Source organism: Zonotrichia leucophrys, chromosome 9, assembly GCF_028769735.1.
Source record: "Zonotrichia leucophrys gambelii isolate GWCS_2022_RI chromosome 9, RI_Zleu_2.0, whole genome shotgun sequence".
Lineage (NCBI taxonomy): Eukaryota > Metazoa > Chordata > Aves > Passeriformes > Passerellidae > Zonotrichia > Zonotrichia leucophrys.
Genome location: NC_088179.1, coordinates 23,602,466 through 23,617,290, shown reverse-complemented (window position 1 = coordinate 23,617,290; position 14,825 = coordinate 23,602,466). Strand labels below are relative to the sequence as shown.

General features: G+C 44.7%; 1 protein-coding gene across 1 annotated transcript; it reads right to left on the bottom strand.

Moving 5' to 3' along the window:
* Positions 1-3,707: 3,707 nt before the first annotated feature.
* On the bottom strand, positions 3,708-13,541 carry NMD3 (NMD3 ribosome export adaptor). The gene is made up of 15 exons (XM_064720999.1): positions 13,078-13,541; positions 12,852-12,986; positions 12,169-12,265; positions 11,644-11,724; positions 11,314-11,442; positions 10,726-10,816; positions 10,509-10,587; positions 10,057-10,153; positions 9,729-9,846; positions 7,687-7,832; positions 7,058-7,170; positions 6,355-6,427; positions 5,796-5,902; positions 4,870-4,940; positions 3,708-4,463 (listed from the first exon to the last, which is right to left on the bottom strand). The coding sequence occupies exons 1-15, from the start codon at positions 13,524-13,526 to the stop codon at positions 4,330-4,332; spliced, it is 1,920 nt and encodes a 639-aa protein (XP_064577069.1). The 5' UTR covers positions 13,527-13,541; the 3' UTR covers positions 3,708-4,329.
* Positions 13,542-14,825: the final 1,284 nt, after the last annotated feature.

The window sequence follows — 14,825 nt, the reverse complement described above, 5'->3', positions numbered from 1 at the left end:
CTCCAGATTTTTCCAACCAGCTGCTCTGAGTGGCCACAGCACTGAGTTTTTCCCACCTGATGCTCAGTGTTCCAAACCTAAATGGATGAATGGATGCGTGGCTGGAGCAGGAAGTGTTCCCGGAGGAATGGGAGATGGAATATTCCCTGCACACCCTTCCCTGAGCACGCCGAGGGCAGCTCTGTGTGTCTGGGGGAAGTTTCTGTCCTGGCAGAAAGGAATGCAAGGTAACATTCAGCACCTTTCAGATCCCTGCCACGTGAAAAGGAAATATTCAAATTGCACAACTGAACCCACGCTGCTTCAGCAAGAGTGGGGACTAAAGAACAAAATGAGAAGCAGCTGCTAAAATCCAACTGCTCGTGCTGCTCACAGGAAACCTTTGATGTTTCCAGGCAGAACATCCTGCTGGAATCCCAGCATCTTCCTTAGGAGTGATTCTATTGTAGGACTTCCACACCTCATCTCCCATGAAACTTTAATTTTATTGATCCAAAGAGTTTGCACTTCCTAAAGGCACTAAAGATGGTTTTCCATGTGGAATTTTCGCCCCTGTGCTGCTGATCACCTCAGGAGTTTTCAGAAGCTTTCTAAGATAATTTCTTGCTCCTTGTTCCTGTCATTGTTGTGCACTCCAACAGCTGCACTTTGCTTCATTTCCAGCCACGTGTAATTGCAGTTCTTATCTCTGCTCTCCATTACCTGCCCTGAAAATCCTGCTTGGAGAATGAACCCGTCAGCACTTCCTGGCTGTGCATCCCACAGGACATTTCCATGTTTCCATGTGCAGGGCTGCTCAGAGCAGGGGGATTTTCCAGCAGCTCCGTTTGCTTTTCCAGAGCTGACTGAAATCCCCCTGTCCTGCCTGGCTGGAAGTTTCTGCTTCGCTTCCCTGCTCAGCTGAAACTGCTTCATGCAACAGTTGAGTTCCAGTTTCTGTGAGACAGGAAACTCCTCCTTCCTCTGCTGCTGGCATTCCCAGTACCCAGCAGAGATATGACATGGAATAGGATTTATTTGATATTTTTCCAGGGATCAAGGTGTGAAGCACCATCCTCAGAGCACAAACTCCCAACAGGGTGTGCAAACAGCACCAAATATTTCACAGCTTCAGGAGTTTCCCTCCATCTCACAGATCTCACTGATAGAGGTGAGTTTAAAACTGGCTTTCAAGGCTGTTCAATCCTTGTTGGGGATTGTGCAATTTAAGGATTCAACTACCTAAAATGAAAGCATCATCCAAAATGTTTTCATTTTAGGAAGATGAATATTTCAATTGCACAAAATCCCTTCAGTTTCTTGCTTTACCATCAAATAAATAGGATTTATTTGATATTTTTCCAGGGATCAAGGTGTGAAGCACCATCCTCAGAGCACACACTCCCAGCAGGGTGTGCAAACAGCACCAAATATTTCACAGCTTCAGGAGTTTCCCTCCATCTCCCAGATCTCACTGATAGAGGTGAGTTTAAAACTGGCTTTCAAGGCTTTTCAATCCTTGTTGGGGATTGTGCAATTTAAGGATTCAACTACCTAAAATGAAAGCATCATCCAAAATGCTTTCATTTTAGGAAGACGAATATTTCAATTGCACAAAATCCCTTCAGTTTCTTGCTTTACCATCAGGCTTTGGTTTTGTTTGGAACTGAAACCCTGACAAGATTTTAACTTCATTTTCTCTTTCTGACTTGGCTTAACCAGGTTCCCACCTTGTATTTAGGAGGAAACAGAGATTCTGACAGCAACGAGATTCCTTGTTCCATGATTATGTCCAGGAAACATTCCCAAATCCCTTTGGATTTCCAATTCCTCCACTCCTTTCACCTGCTCTGGGAGGTGCAGCTGAAAATGACCCTGAGTTGAGACCAATCTGCAGAAGGAGCAGTTTGCTGACATTAAATCCTCCAACATCAAGCTCAAAGCAAATTTTGTCTCATTTTCCTTTAGCTTGGAGTTATTTTGAATTGAAACACCAAGAACTGCACGGGCATGGAGAGTTTTTCCTGAGTTTTCAGCCCTCTTTTCCTGGAGCAGGGAGCAGACCTGGGGCCATGCAGGAACAGTGATGAATATTTAGGAAGATGAATATTTAAATTGCACAAAACCCCTTCAGTTTCTTGCTTTACCATCAGGCTTTGGTTTTGTTTGGAACTGAAACCCTGACAAGTTTTAAACTTAATTTTCTGATTTGGCTTAACCAGGTTCCCATCTTGTATTGAGGAGGAAATAGAGATTCTGACAGCAACGAGATTCCTTGTTCCATGATTATGTTCAGGAGTAATTCCCAAATCCCTCTGGATTTCCAGTTCTCACTCCTTTCACCTGCTCCGGGTGCAGGAACAGTGACACCAGGTGGACTCTCACGTTCAGCACATCCCGATTTTTCCATGGATACTCCTGCAGGAGAACGGGGAAGAAATGGGCTTGGATCCATCTCAGTCGGTCCCAGGGTGGAAATGGAGCCAGACTCTTCCCATTGGCATTCCAGAGAAATGATTCCAAATCCCCAAAATCCAACAGAATTTGGATTGTACCCTTGTCCAACTTTTTGTGGAAAACTCCCTGACACAATATTCCTCTGGGATTCCCTATTTTAAGCCACTTCCAGGAGTAAGAGAGTGAAATAACACTGATTTTGTCTCAATTCCTCAGCTTGCAAGCTCCCAAAATCGGCCCAGGAGCTGTCCCTGGAGTGCAGCCAAGCTCAGGCACCTGGCCTGAGGTCAGAAGTGATTTCCCATCAATATTTCACCTCAGCCATTTCCATCTGGGAAAATCTGGAACCCCTGGAGTTACACCAGGCCATCCACGAACAGATTTTTAAAGCAGTTAAAGGTGAAACCATCACCTTAAGCTTTTCATCATCGACACACAAGACTTTTATCTAGGGAAAAATAAATCAAAAATGAGTGTTTGCACATTCCAATCCCTTTTTTTTTCCTGTTCATTTCCCCCCTCAGTTATCCAACTTTTGTGCTGTAAGCTCTGACTTATAAAACACATTTTTTCACCATTTTCTCTGAGCAAGACGTAATTCCAACATTCTGCACAGCTTCTCCCATGACTTCCAACTCAAAATCCATCAGCCTCTGGGTGGAAATGCACCATTGAGCAGCTCTGGTTAAAACCCTGAAGGATTCCTGTTGTACAAAAGGAGCTTTTTGTGGTTTAACTCCGAGATTTTCAGGAAGAGCTGCAGGGCCAGAGGCAGCTTCCATCCATGACAATGAATACTTTGTTAACTGAAATATTGGTGAATATTGAATTTGTTGGGCACTCCCTAAACCCCTCTGAGCTCCCAAAGGGGCACTTGGGAACCTACAGAGACCCAGCTTTGGTTGTGGGGAGCTGCTCCAGCCAAAGAAATCCCAGAAATCCAGGCAATCCTTGGATTCAAGGCTTCAGCAGCACAAAATCTTCTGATAAAAGATCCATGGAAGCTTCTCCAAGCTGGCAGCAGAGCAAGGAAAGGGGGAAAGGAAGAGGGAAATCTGCAGGGATAAACAGCACAGCAAATATCCAACATTCCTGGGAGAGCCCAGCAAGGAAAACAGGGAGGAGGGAAAGGATGGATGGAAACAGCACAGTTTAAACCCAGATTTTATTACCCCCCCAACAGGGAGTTCATTATTCTGTCTTCTTTGGACTTGCAGAGGGCAACTGGATTTGAAAATGAACTAAAAAATAATGAATCAAAACATCTCAAGAGGTTTTTAATCCTTTATAGCTGGTTTATTAATTAATTGCTGAGCATGTTGCTTTTAATCCACTGATCCAGACATGGGATGCAGTTCAATACTCATCACACTCCACAGGATTTTCCAATCTTTCTGATCAAGGGCTTTGCAGGGAAGTTTTCTTTGGGTGAGGGAACAGAAATTAGTCTTGAGCTTCCCTAAATATGGATATATGGAATAATCTACCAGTGTCATAAAAGGCTTCAAACCATTGTGCCAAAAATGGGGAAAACCTTCCCCATGTGAGAAATTAAAGCTGTAACACTAGGTAGGGACTCTACCTAAAATCCAGGAAAACTGCAATAAAATCTCTCCCTCTGGACATCTTTCCTTATTTTTTCCACTGCAGAAATTGCATGGAAAGATCCCTCAGGGATGGGAGGAACTTGTGGTATTTATATTGCAATGCTTCCACCAGAAATTGAGCTTTAATTGCTGATTCTCTGGGATATCAACCATAAAATATGAATTCCAGGCCATTATTTTGGGGTGCATGGGAGTTTTGTCACTTTTCCTGGCCCTGTGATGGTTAAGGATGGTCTGGGGAGTTTTTGCTCCCCAGGGAATATTTATTGGGTGTAAGGCACTGTCCTCACTCTGTCAGCATTTCTGCTCCCTCCCCTCCTGTGGCGTCCTGGGAAATGTGGAGATCTTCCAGCATCTCAGCCAGGCTGATCCGTGGAGCTCCATCATCATCGGTGTCACTCTCCACTGGAATATCTGCATCTAACAACACACAGAAACCCCCCAAAAAATCAGTTAAAGCAAAGAAAACAAACCCCAAACCACCAGAGCAACCCCAAGGGAAAATGGGGAAAAAAATAATCAAACCAACAACACCAAAAGAACCAACAAACCACAAAACAAAAAACTCCTCAGTCCCCTCATGGAAAAAAATTGAATTCTGAATCAAATCCGTCCCCCAGCAGAGATTTTGGGTGCAGGAGGAAAGTTCTTTTTCATTTAAAGGCAAGGAAACAAAACCCATCAGGTGAAACACATCTGTGAAATACTTTGCAGCATTTCTCAAGGCATGAGGAGTTTGGGGAATGTAAATAGAGAATTCCAGTAAAATTGCTTTGCCTCAAACATGATTTAATTACATGCACTGGAGGAGTTAGAAAGGCCTTACTTCTGTAAATGTTGACATTTTTCCTGATGGTCTCATCCTCTTCCAGATCTTCCAGGAAGTCCTGGTATTGTCTGTAAAAGATGTGGGATGTATTTACTCCCTGTTCCTTTGGATTTATGGAAATTCATGCAACAAAGTAAAATCACAGGAACAAAACCCCAGAGCATCCCCACATTTCCAACCCACCGCTGATTTACCCTCACCTACTAATTCCCAACTCATTTATCCCTCATTTTCCCTTTTTCCCTCTCAGCTGGAGGTTATTCAGTGTGAGATCTCAGCACCTCAGCACTGAGGTGTCACCGAGACCACCCTTGGGGGGCTCGGGAGTCCTGGAATGTTCCAGAAGTGTCTGGTGGCTGGACTTTGATCCTACACAGGAGACGACACCTGTATGAGGACAGGAGGGTTTCACCGGGGTGAATGGTGAAGGGATTGGTTAATTAGAGGGTGAGACACAGGGTTTAGGATTTATGTACAGGGGGTTTAGAGAAGAAAGATGGAGGAATTGGGGTGTGTCCTGTCCTTCTTCTTCTTCTTCTTCTCCTCCATCTTCCTTGGTGATGGTGGCACCTTTGGATTGGTTATTACTGAAAGTGCACCGGGCAATAAGAATAAATGGTATTGGGGAAAAATGATAAATATTGTACACGTAACAATGGGTATAAAGATAGGTGACTGTCCGGAGGGCAGCACAGTGTGCTCATGGCTGACTGCTGAGCAGAGCTCTGTCGGGCCGAAAGAAAATCTTTTAGATAAACAATTAATAAACACAGAGACCGAAAGAAGAACTGAAGCCTCTTCTCGTCCTTTGATACGCGGGCTGCCCCAAGGCCACTCCGGGCCTTTCCAGGCCCTCCAAACAGCCAAAAACCAGACAATTCAGAAGCTGCTTTGGCAGTGAACAAGGGGAGCAGATACTGAACCTTTCATCATCTGTGTCTGAGGCTTCCCTGTCCCTCTCCAGCTCCTTCAGCTTCCAGTTCCTGCGGCGCTGCCGCTTGCAGCGGTCAAAGCTCTTCTTGATCAGCACCTGCAGGGAAAGGCAGCTCCTTTTTCCACCTCCCAAAATCCCAAATCAGCTCCCAAATCCCCAGCTGGGCATCCAGAACCAGCTGGGCTGCCACTCAGCAGTGTTATATTGAATTTACAGGGAGTTTGTTGGTTGAAATGTGTCCAAATACTTGGGAAATGGTCCTGAAGGGACAGGCACGCACTGGAGTTCTTATTCAGCACCCAGTGATTGGTAATTGGAATAAAATCAACAATTAATGTATTAGCTAATCATGGCAATTTGAAAAAAAAAATAAATATGTTATTTAACCATCACTCAAATATTTAAGGAAATAATCCTTTAAAATCAGATGCTGCTCAAATGTCACTGTTAACATCCTCTGTTCCTTCAGGCACTGCTCACTGTAAAACCACACTCCCTCCCAGCCTGGGGAATGGAGGGACTTTGGACAGAGAAAGGGATTTTCTTACCACGTCAGGGATGTGCTGGGGGTTCATCTTGTTGGCAAATTCATCATTTAGGTTGCAGTTGGCCAAGTCAAAGCTAAAATGGAAACAGGGGTTTTATTCTGCTTTATAAAAACCCAACCTCGGTCTGTCATGTTTGTGCTAAAGGGCAGCACAGGGCAAGGTGCAGCCCCTAAGGAACAGAAATATTTCCAGAGGAAGGGAAACAAATAAAAATCCACATTCATGTGCAGCTCTCCTAAGGCTGAGCAGCTGCAGTTCCCAAATCCTGCTCTGTTGGCACTTCCCAACCTCTGGAATCCAAACAGCAACACCCACTGAGGTTCTGCTGGGCTCACAACATTCATGTTTAAACTTTTCTAAGCATCACCTAAATTGCCTAATCTTACAAATAATTCACATTTGTTATCACTGTATATGATATTCATTAGCAAACAAATAATTGGTGTTTTAAAAATCCTTCCCATTTATTTGTGGTTAAATTGTGATTCCAAGCTGCACTCTGAAGGCAATCAGCTCTCTTATTTCTTACAATTCTTACATGCAAACTCCTTCTAGAAAAGAGATTTCCTGGGTTAGGACCAGGAAATTCCCCACCTTTTGCTGCTTTCATTCTGAAATCAGAGCAGTTCAACACTTTCTTGACAGCACATGAATTCAGTCATGAAAGAATCATTTAATAAAAGTTCAGAAAAGAAGAACAGACCCCAAGACCAGGTCGCCAGGGTTCAGGATGTGCCCCAGGTGAGTGCAGCAGAAATATTGGTGATCTGTGTCCAGCTCTGAGGTTTTCCTGACCCAGGCTTCAGCCAGAGTGTGCTGTGGGAATGGAAAATAAAACATTCCTTAACCAAACCCAGCTTAACTCCAACACCTGCACTGATTTAAACTCCACTTGTCATTAAACTTGTGTTTCTGCATCACATCCAATGGATCCCTTGCTACTCCTCATTTCTCATTAAATAAAAGTAAGGAAATGGCAACTCCCAGGAATTCTTAAAGGCTGTTTCTATAAATAAACACCTATTTTAGCTTTTAACTGAGAAGTTCCATTAATTCTGATTAAAAAGAAATGCTTCAACAAAACCAGTGCAGTCATTAAAGCTGCAAAGTCAATATTTCAACACCCAGTAACAAGCAGAGTTTAAACTCTTCAAGCAGAATTCCTGGAAGTGGAATTCACCTCCTGCCTGTGCCATTTCCAGACCAAATGGTCCCAAGGAAAGCTCCTGCCAGTGGTGAGACCCAGGACAGCCCAGGCTGTGCCAGGCACACCCAGCCCATGAGTTCAGCTGAGCAGGAGGCCCAAAATGCGAATTAAACACAGAAACTCACCTTGTTTGAGCGAGCCCCTGCCCCAGCACCTTTCTTCTTCTCATGGACCCTGTTGATGTCCATGATGATGAACTCCTCCAGCTGCTTGGGGTGGAACAGGCTGTTGAAGGGGTGGCGCCAGTAGGTGTTGCCATCGATTTCAGCAACTGCAAAATGATCAGGGAGAGAATTTCTTGTGAAAAAACAACCACTAACCACAGTGCAGGCAAGTGCCAGACACAATCTGTTCATCTCTGGAACACTTATTTAGGACATGACCCACATTGCTGCAGCAGCAGCTGATCTGTGGCAGACTTTGCTCAAAGGAATTATTCCTGGATCCATCTTTGAGAGGGATTCTGCTGCCCAAGCTCCCCAGCACACAGCAAGCAAAGCAGAATTTCTGGTACTGAAGTGGCTGAAAATTTAATCCAGATGCTGTGTAATTGTAGGGGAATAAAGGTGACACAGGGAAATGCTGGGAACATCCAGGAGCTCAAACTGAGCCTGCACATTCTGCCCAGGGGATCAAGCTTGGAGAACTCTCAGCTCACTACGAAATTTCTACTGCACATTCTGCCCAGGATCCCATGGGAATCAAGCCATGTAACTGTAGAGGAAAAAAGGTGACACAGGTAAATGCTCAGAACATCCAGGAGCTCAAACTGAGCCTGCACATTCTGCCTGGGATCCTATGGAAATCAAGCCATGTAATTATAGGAGAATAAAGGTGACACAGGTAAATGCTGAGAACATCCAGGAGCTCAAACTGAGCCTGCACATTCTGCCCAGGATCCCATGGAAATCAAGCCATGTAATTATAAGGGAATAAAGGTGACACAGGTAAATATTTAGAACATCCAGGAGCTCAAACTGAACCTGCACATTCTGCCCAGGGGATCAAGCTTGGAGAACTCTCAGCTCACTACGAAATTTCTACTGCACATTCTGCCCAGGATCCCATGGAAATCAAGCCATGTAATTATAGGGGAATAAAGGTGACACAGGTAAATCCTCAGAGCACCTAGGAGCTCAAACTGAACCTGCACATTCTGCCCATGGGAATCAAGCCATGTAATTATAGGGGAATAAAGCTGACATAGGTAAATATTTAGAACATCCAGGAGCTCAAACTGAGCCTGCACATTCTGCCTGGGATCCTATGGAAATCAAGCTTGGAGAACTCTCAGCTCACTACGAAATTTCTACTGCACATTCTGCCCAGGATCCTATGGAAATCAAGCCATGTAATTATAAGGGAATAAAGGTGACACAGGTAAATATTTAGAACATCCAGGAGCTCAAACTGAGCCTGCACATTCTGCCCAGGATCCCATGGGAATCAAGCCATGTAACTGTAGAGGAAAAAAGGTGACAAGGTAAATGCTCAGAACATCCAGGAGCTCAAACTGAACCTGCACATTCTGCCCATGGGAATCAAGCCATGTAATTATAGGAGAATAAAGGTGACAAGGTAAATATTTAGAACATCCAGGAGCTCAAACTGAGCCTGCACATTCTGCCCAGGATCCTATGGAAATCAAGCCATGTAACTGTAGAGGAAAAAAGGTGACACAGGTAAATGCTCAGAGCACCCAGGAGCTCAAACTGAGCCTGCACATTCTGCCCAGGATCCCATGGGAATCAAGCCATGTAACTGTAGAGGAATAAAGGTGACACAGGTAAATGCTCAGAACATCCAGGAGCTCAAACTGAGCCTGCACATTCTGCCCAGGATCCTATGGAAATCAAGCTTGGAGAACTCTCAGCTCACTACGAAATTTCTACTGCACATTCTGCCCAGGATCCCATGGGAATCAAGCCATGTAACTGTAGAGGAAAAAAGGTGACAAGGTAAATGCTCAGAACATCCAGGAGCTCAAACTGAACCTGCACATTCTGCCCAGGGGATCAAGCTTGGAGAACTCTCAGCTCACTACAAAATTTCTACTGTACAGATCAATTTAACAACATCAAAGGCCAAAATTCCAGGATTTTGTGGAAACAAAGCCACAGTGATTGTGCCAGCAGAACAGCTGGGCAGGGGAAAAGCCCAAACTCACTCTGCAGAGTGCTGGGGTCGATGAGGTGGATGGTGCTGGTCACTCTGATGCACACACAGATCTGGCTCATGTTCCCCAGGCTCTGGGCCAGCTTGGGTGACAGACACACAACATTGTCCTGCAAAAAACACAATCAATTAACATTCCCATTTCCTCCATTTTTCACCAAATCTTCTGAAATAAAATTTGAAACTTTTGTGGTTTTATTTTTCTAGCCCCATAACTTCTGCATTTCCTGTGTGGATCCCTCCCTACCCCCCCAAACCCTACAACCTCCAAACCCCAACTCTGCCCACAAAACCCCAAAGGTGAAGCAGAGGAAGCTCACCTTGCATATGGGAACAATTTCCACAGAGAAAGTGCTTTTGTAGTTGTAGACATTACTGTGAATGTCGTGGGAGATCAGACGTTGGGATGATTTGGATCTGTAAAACACAAAAATAAAGTTTCAGGAAACAAGAGACATCACCTGGAACAGGAGATCCTTGGAACAAAGTGTCTGCATCAAAAATACAAATATTAAGGAAAGAGAGGTTAATTTTACCATGGTTAAGTGGAAAATATGGGACTTTTGTAGAAGGGATTTTGTCTGTTTTAAGACAAAATTAAAATACAATTTTAGACAATTGTGTCTGTTTTAAGACAAAATTAAAATACAAACAAAAGACACTTAAAATACAGATTCCTTACACTTGCACTTAAAAATTCTTTTAAAAGGAAGGATTTAAGACAGTTCTCCAAAGCTCTGAGTGCTCAAGGCAATGCACAGGGGAGCTGTACCTGGATGGAACTGTGCACTGAAGGAAGTCCACCATCTTCTGGGCATGTTGCTTGGAAGAGTAATAGAAATCCAGGCCATCTGAAAAGCAAGGAAACCAATCTATTTCTATTCTATTTTATCAAATATAATTCAAAAGTGTTTCTCTGCACAGCTCCCAGCACACACATGAAAACATCCATCATAAATCCAGGTTATTCTGCCTCCAGAGCCACTCACCGTGGATTTCTTTGATCCTCAGTGTGTTTTGATGGAGCCTGTGCTTCAAAATCAGCTGCTCCAAATAGTAAAAAGTCTTCTTGTGCACAGTCTAAAGCCAAACAAACACAAAAGCATCAAGGTCATTTAAGAAGTATTAAGTACAAAGCAGGATCTCTGAAGAATAAACATTTATATGAAGAGATCACCTAGAGAAAGAACATCCAACTAAACAAAAAGATTTCAGAGTGCTCTACTTATACCAAATTATTGAAAGCTCCCATTTCTCATTTTTTGGTCGCTAGAGAGATCTATTTCCTTTAAAAAGAATTAAATATTTGTCCCACTGTTCCCAAACTGCCTTAAAATACAGGAGAGTATTTAGTTATCCACACAACATCCTCCTGCCAGCATCATTTTAAAGAATGTTAATACTGGACAGCAGAAAGTTTTTCTAAACTGAATTAGAAAGAATTCAACAACCTTGAACACAAACCATATCCCTGTGGCTAAGTGTGAGTACATTTTTGTCTGAGAAACCCAGAAAACCACCCAATTCTTTGCCTGACTGTTCTGCCATGATCAAATAAAAATTCAGTTTGCCTCTACCTTCTGCCTGACTTGCACCACAGCTTTCCAGAAATCCTTGGCTTCAATCCTGTGACAGTCTTCACACATCTGAGACTGAACAACGTACTCCACCACAAACACCTGCTGCAGAACTGCCCCATTTATCACCTGCAAAACAAAAGTGTTCAAGGTTTAGGCTCTGGCTGGGTCACAAATAACTACAGGATTTTCCCATCTTTACTGGAACAGACAAAAACTTTCTTCATTCTGATGAATGGCATTTTAGTGACAAAATAATAATTAAAAAATCCTGCTGTTTGCCATGAAAGCTTTTTAAAAGCCACAGGGAGAAGGCTGTGCTCCAGTTACCTCTTTCTGAACAGTCAATTTGAGCTTGATCCTCTTGGAATGTGGTTCTGTCCAAATGAACCCTGCATCAATCAGCCGGACCTGCCCGTGGGGAAGCACAAGAGCTCAGTAAAACCAAGCCTAATCCACAAACACAAACAGTCCACAGTAAAGAAGTGAATAATCTTAATTAAAAAAATATATATTAATATCCCAAATCCAATTAATAGTGCTTAGCTAGAACATGGAGGTTGATTGACATAAAATCAAGATGCTTAGTCTCAGATCCTTCCCTCTAATAATATTCTGAACCTAAGGGATGATTCATTCAACTGAAACATGAATTTGAGCTAATCTATACACAGACCTCTGCAACCCTTTTTCATATCATCATAAACCAGTGAGAACAAATTTTTGAAATGTGCAAAAAGCTCTGAAATTGAGGTACATACACATATGTCCCTTAGTTCATTCTGCTCAGCTCCCATCTCTGCAGTTACAATTTTGCAGACCAGGCTCTGAAATGCCAGCAGGATCAGTTCTCACCTTGCTCAGGGAAGCTTTGATTTTCTTCAGACACAAAGCCAGCAGCTCTCTCGATTCCAGGGCACACTGGATCCAGGTTCCTGGGGGCTGGAGGTACCTGGGATGCAGGGAGCATTTTACCTTACATCACTCCAAGGATGAGCAGCTATTTCCAAAGCTTTCAGTTCAGTAACACCAAGCAGCTACAACTTTTATAATCATAGAAAATCACGGCAAAGTGGCTAAGGTGACTGAGTTCATACCCCCAGCACTGCCAAAGCCACCAACAAACCACGTCCCCAAATGCCACATCCACTGAGCTTTTAAATCCCTCCAGGGATGGGGATTTCACCGGGGCCCTGGGCAGCTGTGCCAGGCTGGACATCCCCTTCCATGAAAGATTTTTCCCAAAATCCAAACGAACCCTTCCTTGGCTGTCCCCTGCTGTCAGGATGTTCTGCCAGGCTGGACATCCCCTTCCATGAAGGATTTTTCCCAAAATCCAAACTAACCCTTCCTTGGCTGTCAGGGAGTTGTGCAGAGCCAGGTTCCCCCTGAGCCGCCTTTTCTCCAGGCTGAGCCCCCCCCAGCTCCTTCACATCAAACCTGTGCGCTTTTACCTCCCTAAACCATGAGAATGATATATTCTAAGCGCATTCTAAGTGCATTTTGCTGCCCTCCCCAGCGATTTCGCGGCTGCTCACCTCTCGCACTGCTTGCAGAAATGCACCGTGCCCTGCTTGGGGATGCCCTCGGTGATGTCCACCTGGGCCCGCAGGCAGCCCACGCACATGTTGGCCGGGTTGGGCGGGATGGGGACACCGCACTGGCAGCACAGGCTGGGACACGGGGACAGAGAGAAGCACAGTTAGTCATGGTCACGGTCACGGTCATGGCCACCGGGCACCCCGTTCCCCCGCCACCGCTCACATGTGTCCCTGCGCCGGGGCCGCGGGGGCCGGCAGGTACTCCATGGCTGCGGAACACGCGGCACTTTCCGGCCGGCACAGGAAGGGGAGGAGACGGCGGGGCCGAGCCCAGCCCAGCCCCGGGGAGGGTGGAGCGAGGGGGGCACGGAGAGAGAGGCGGGAACCGTGAGGGAACGCGGAAAGGACCGTGAGGGAGCCATGGAGAGGCAGTCGGGAACCGTGAGGGGGCTGTGGAGGAGCCCTGAGGGAGCTCGGAAAGGACCGTGAGGGGCCATGGAGAGGTGGGGGAAGCGGTGAGGAAGCCGTGAGGAGATAATGGCGGAACTGTGAGGGAACGTGGGAAGGGCTTTTACGGGGCCATGTAGAGGCGGGCGGGAGCTCTGTGGGAGCCGTGAGGGGGCCGTGATGGAGCCGACATGGAGAAGCGGGAGGGAACCGTGAGGGAGCCATGGAGGAGCCCTGAGTGAGCCGGGAAAGGGCTGTGAGGGAACCGTGAGGGAGCCCCGAAAGGGAGTGACGGAGCCATGGAGCGGGAGGGAACCGTGAGGGACATACGCTGTTACAATTTATTAATTAAGAATTAAATGATATTTTTATTTACAAGGACCACCCGCACAGTCCGTTCACTTTGTATTCCATTTGTGATGTACCATAAGCACCTTATGGAAAGAAGGAACCGCTGTGGCAGGGGGTTAGAATTAAATGACTTTTAGGGTCGTTTCCAACCCAAAGCATTCTGTCATTTGATGATTCTGTGACACTGAGGTTTGTTTGTGGATCAGTATTTGTTTCCTGCAGGTTATGCTGGAGAAAAATAAAGCTGAATTGCATCAACACGTTGTGTGGGATTTATTTAATGTGGTAACATCCTGGTGGAAACGAAGAGTTCTTTCACTTGAGGACTGAAAATCACAGCCTGTCAAGCTGTCTGCCATGTTTTTAATTCTTTGGCACATTTTTCTTTGGTGCGATGCTTGTGTTCACACACTTACTCACTTCTGCTCCTTTGAAATTAAATTTCTTTGCAGACCTCTCTGGAGACTCTCCACCATACTATTAAAACAATGAAAGGAAAAAGCATAATAGAAAAAAATAAATATTTCCCTGCTCTGGAGTTTTGTTTCAGAACCTCTGCTGCACAGTGGGTGTTACACAGTTTTTACTTTGAAGCCCTGATGAATCACTCAATATTTGATTTAGGAAATAAAACACTTCCAGGCTGGCATTTGGAGAGTGGCATTGGGAGACGGGTAGGACAAAGTGTGTCCTTTATGGAAGCCACATCTTTGAAGCCTATGGGAGGAGAACTGGATCCTGATAATGCTGGAAAAGTCTCAGTTGCAGATTTATTTTCTCCATTTAATTTTAGTGCTAAGACACCAAATCCCACCTCAGCTCAAGGCACAGCCTCAGTAAACATCAGAACTGGGTTCTTTGTAGTCATCGAGGTACTTTGTGCTGCCTGTGAGCTCTGGTTGTCCTCTGGCTTCAGTGGAAAATTTGTGTTTTAAACTGTGTTACATCCACTTCTGAAGGATTTTATATATTTTTGCACAAAATGAGGTGAAAAGCAAAGCAGCCTGAATCTCACCCCTAATGAAAGCCATATCAGTTCGTACTGATTTCTTACATGTTTTTCAGTGAGTATTAAATGTTATATTCATTTTATATGGGTGTTTTCTGCCTCTACTGCCATATTCTTTCACAGCATGTAAAGGCTCTGTGCAATAGGCAAGGACAGCGAGCACA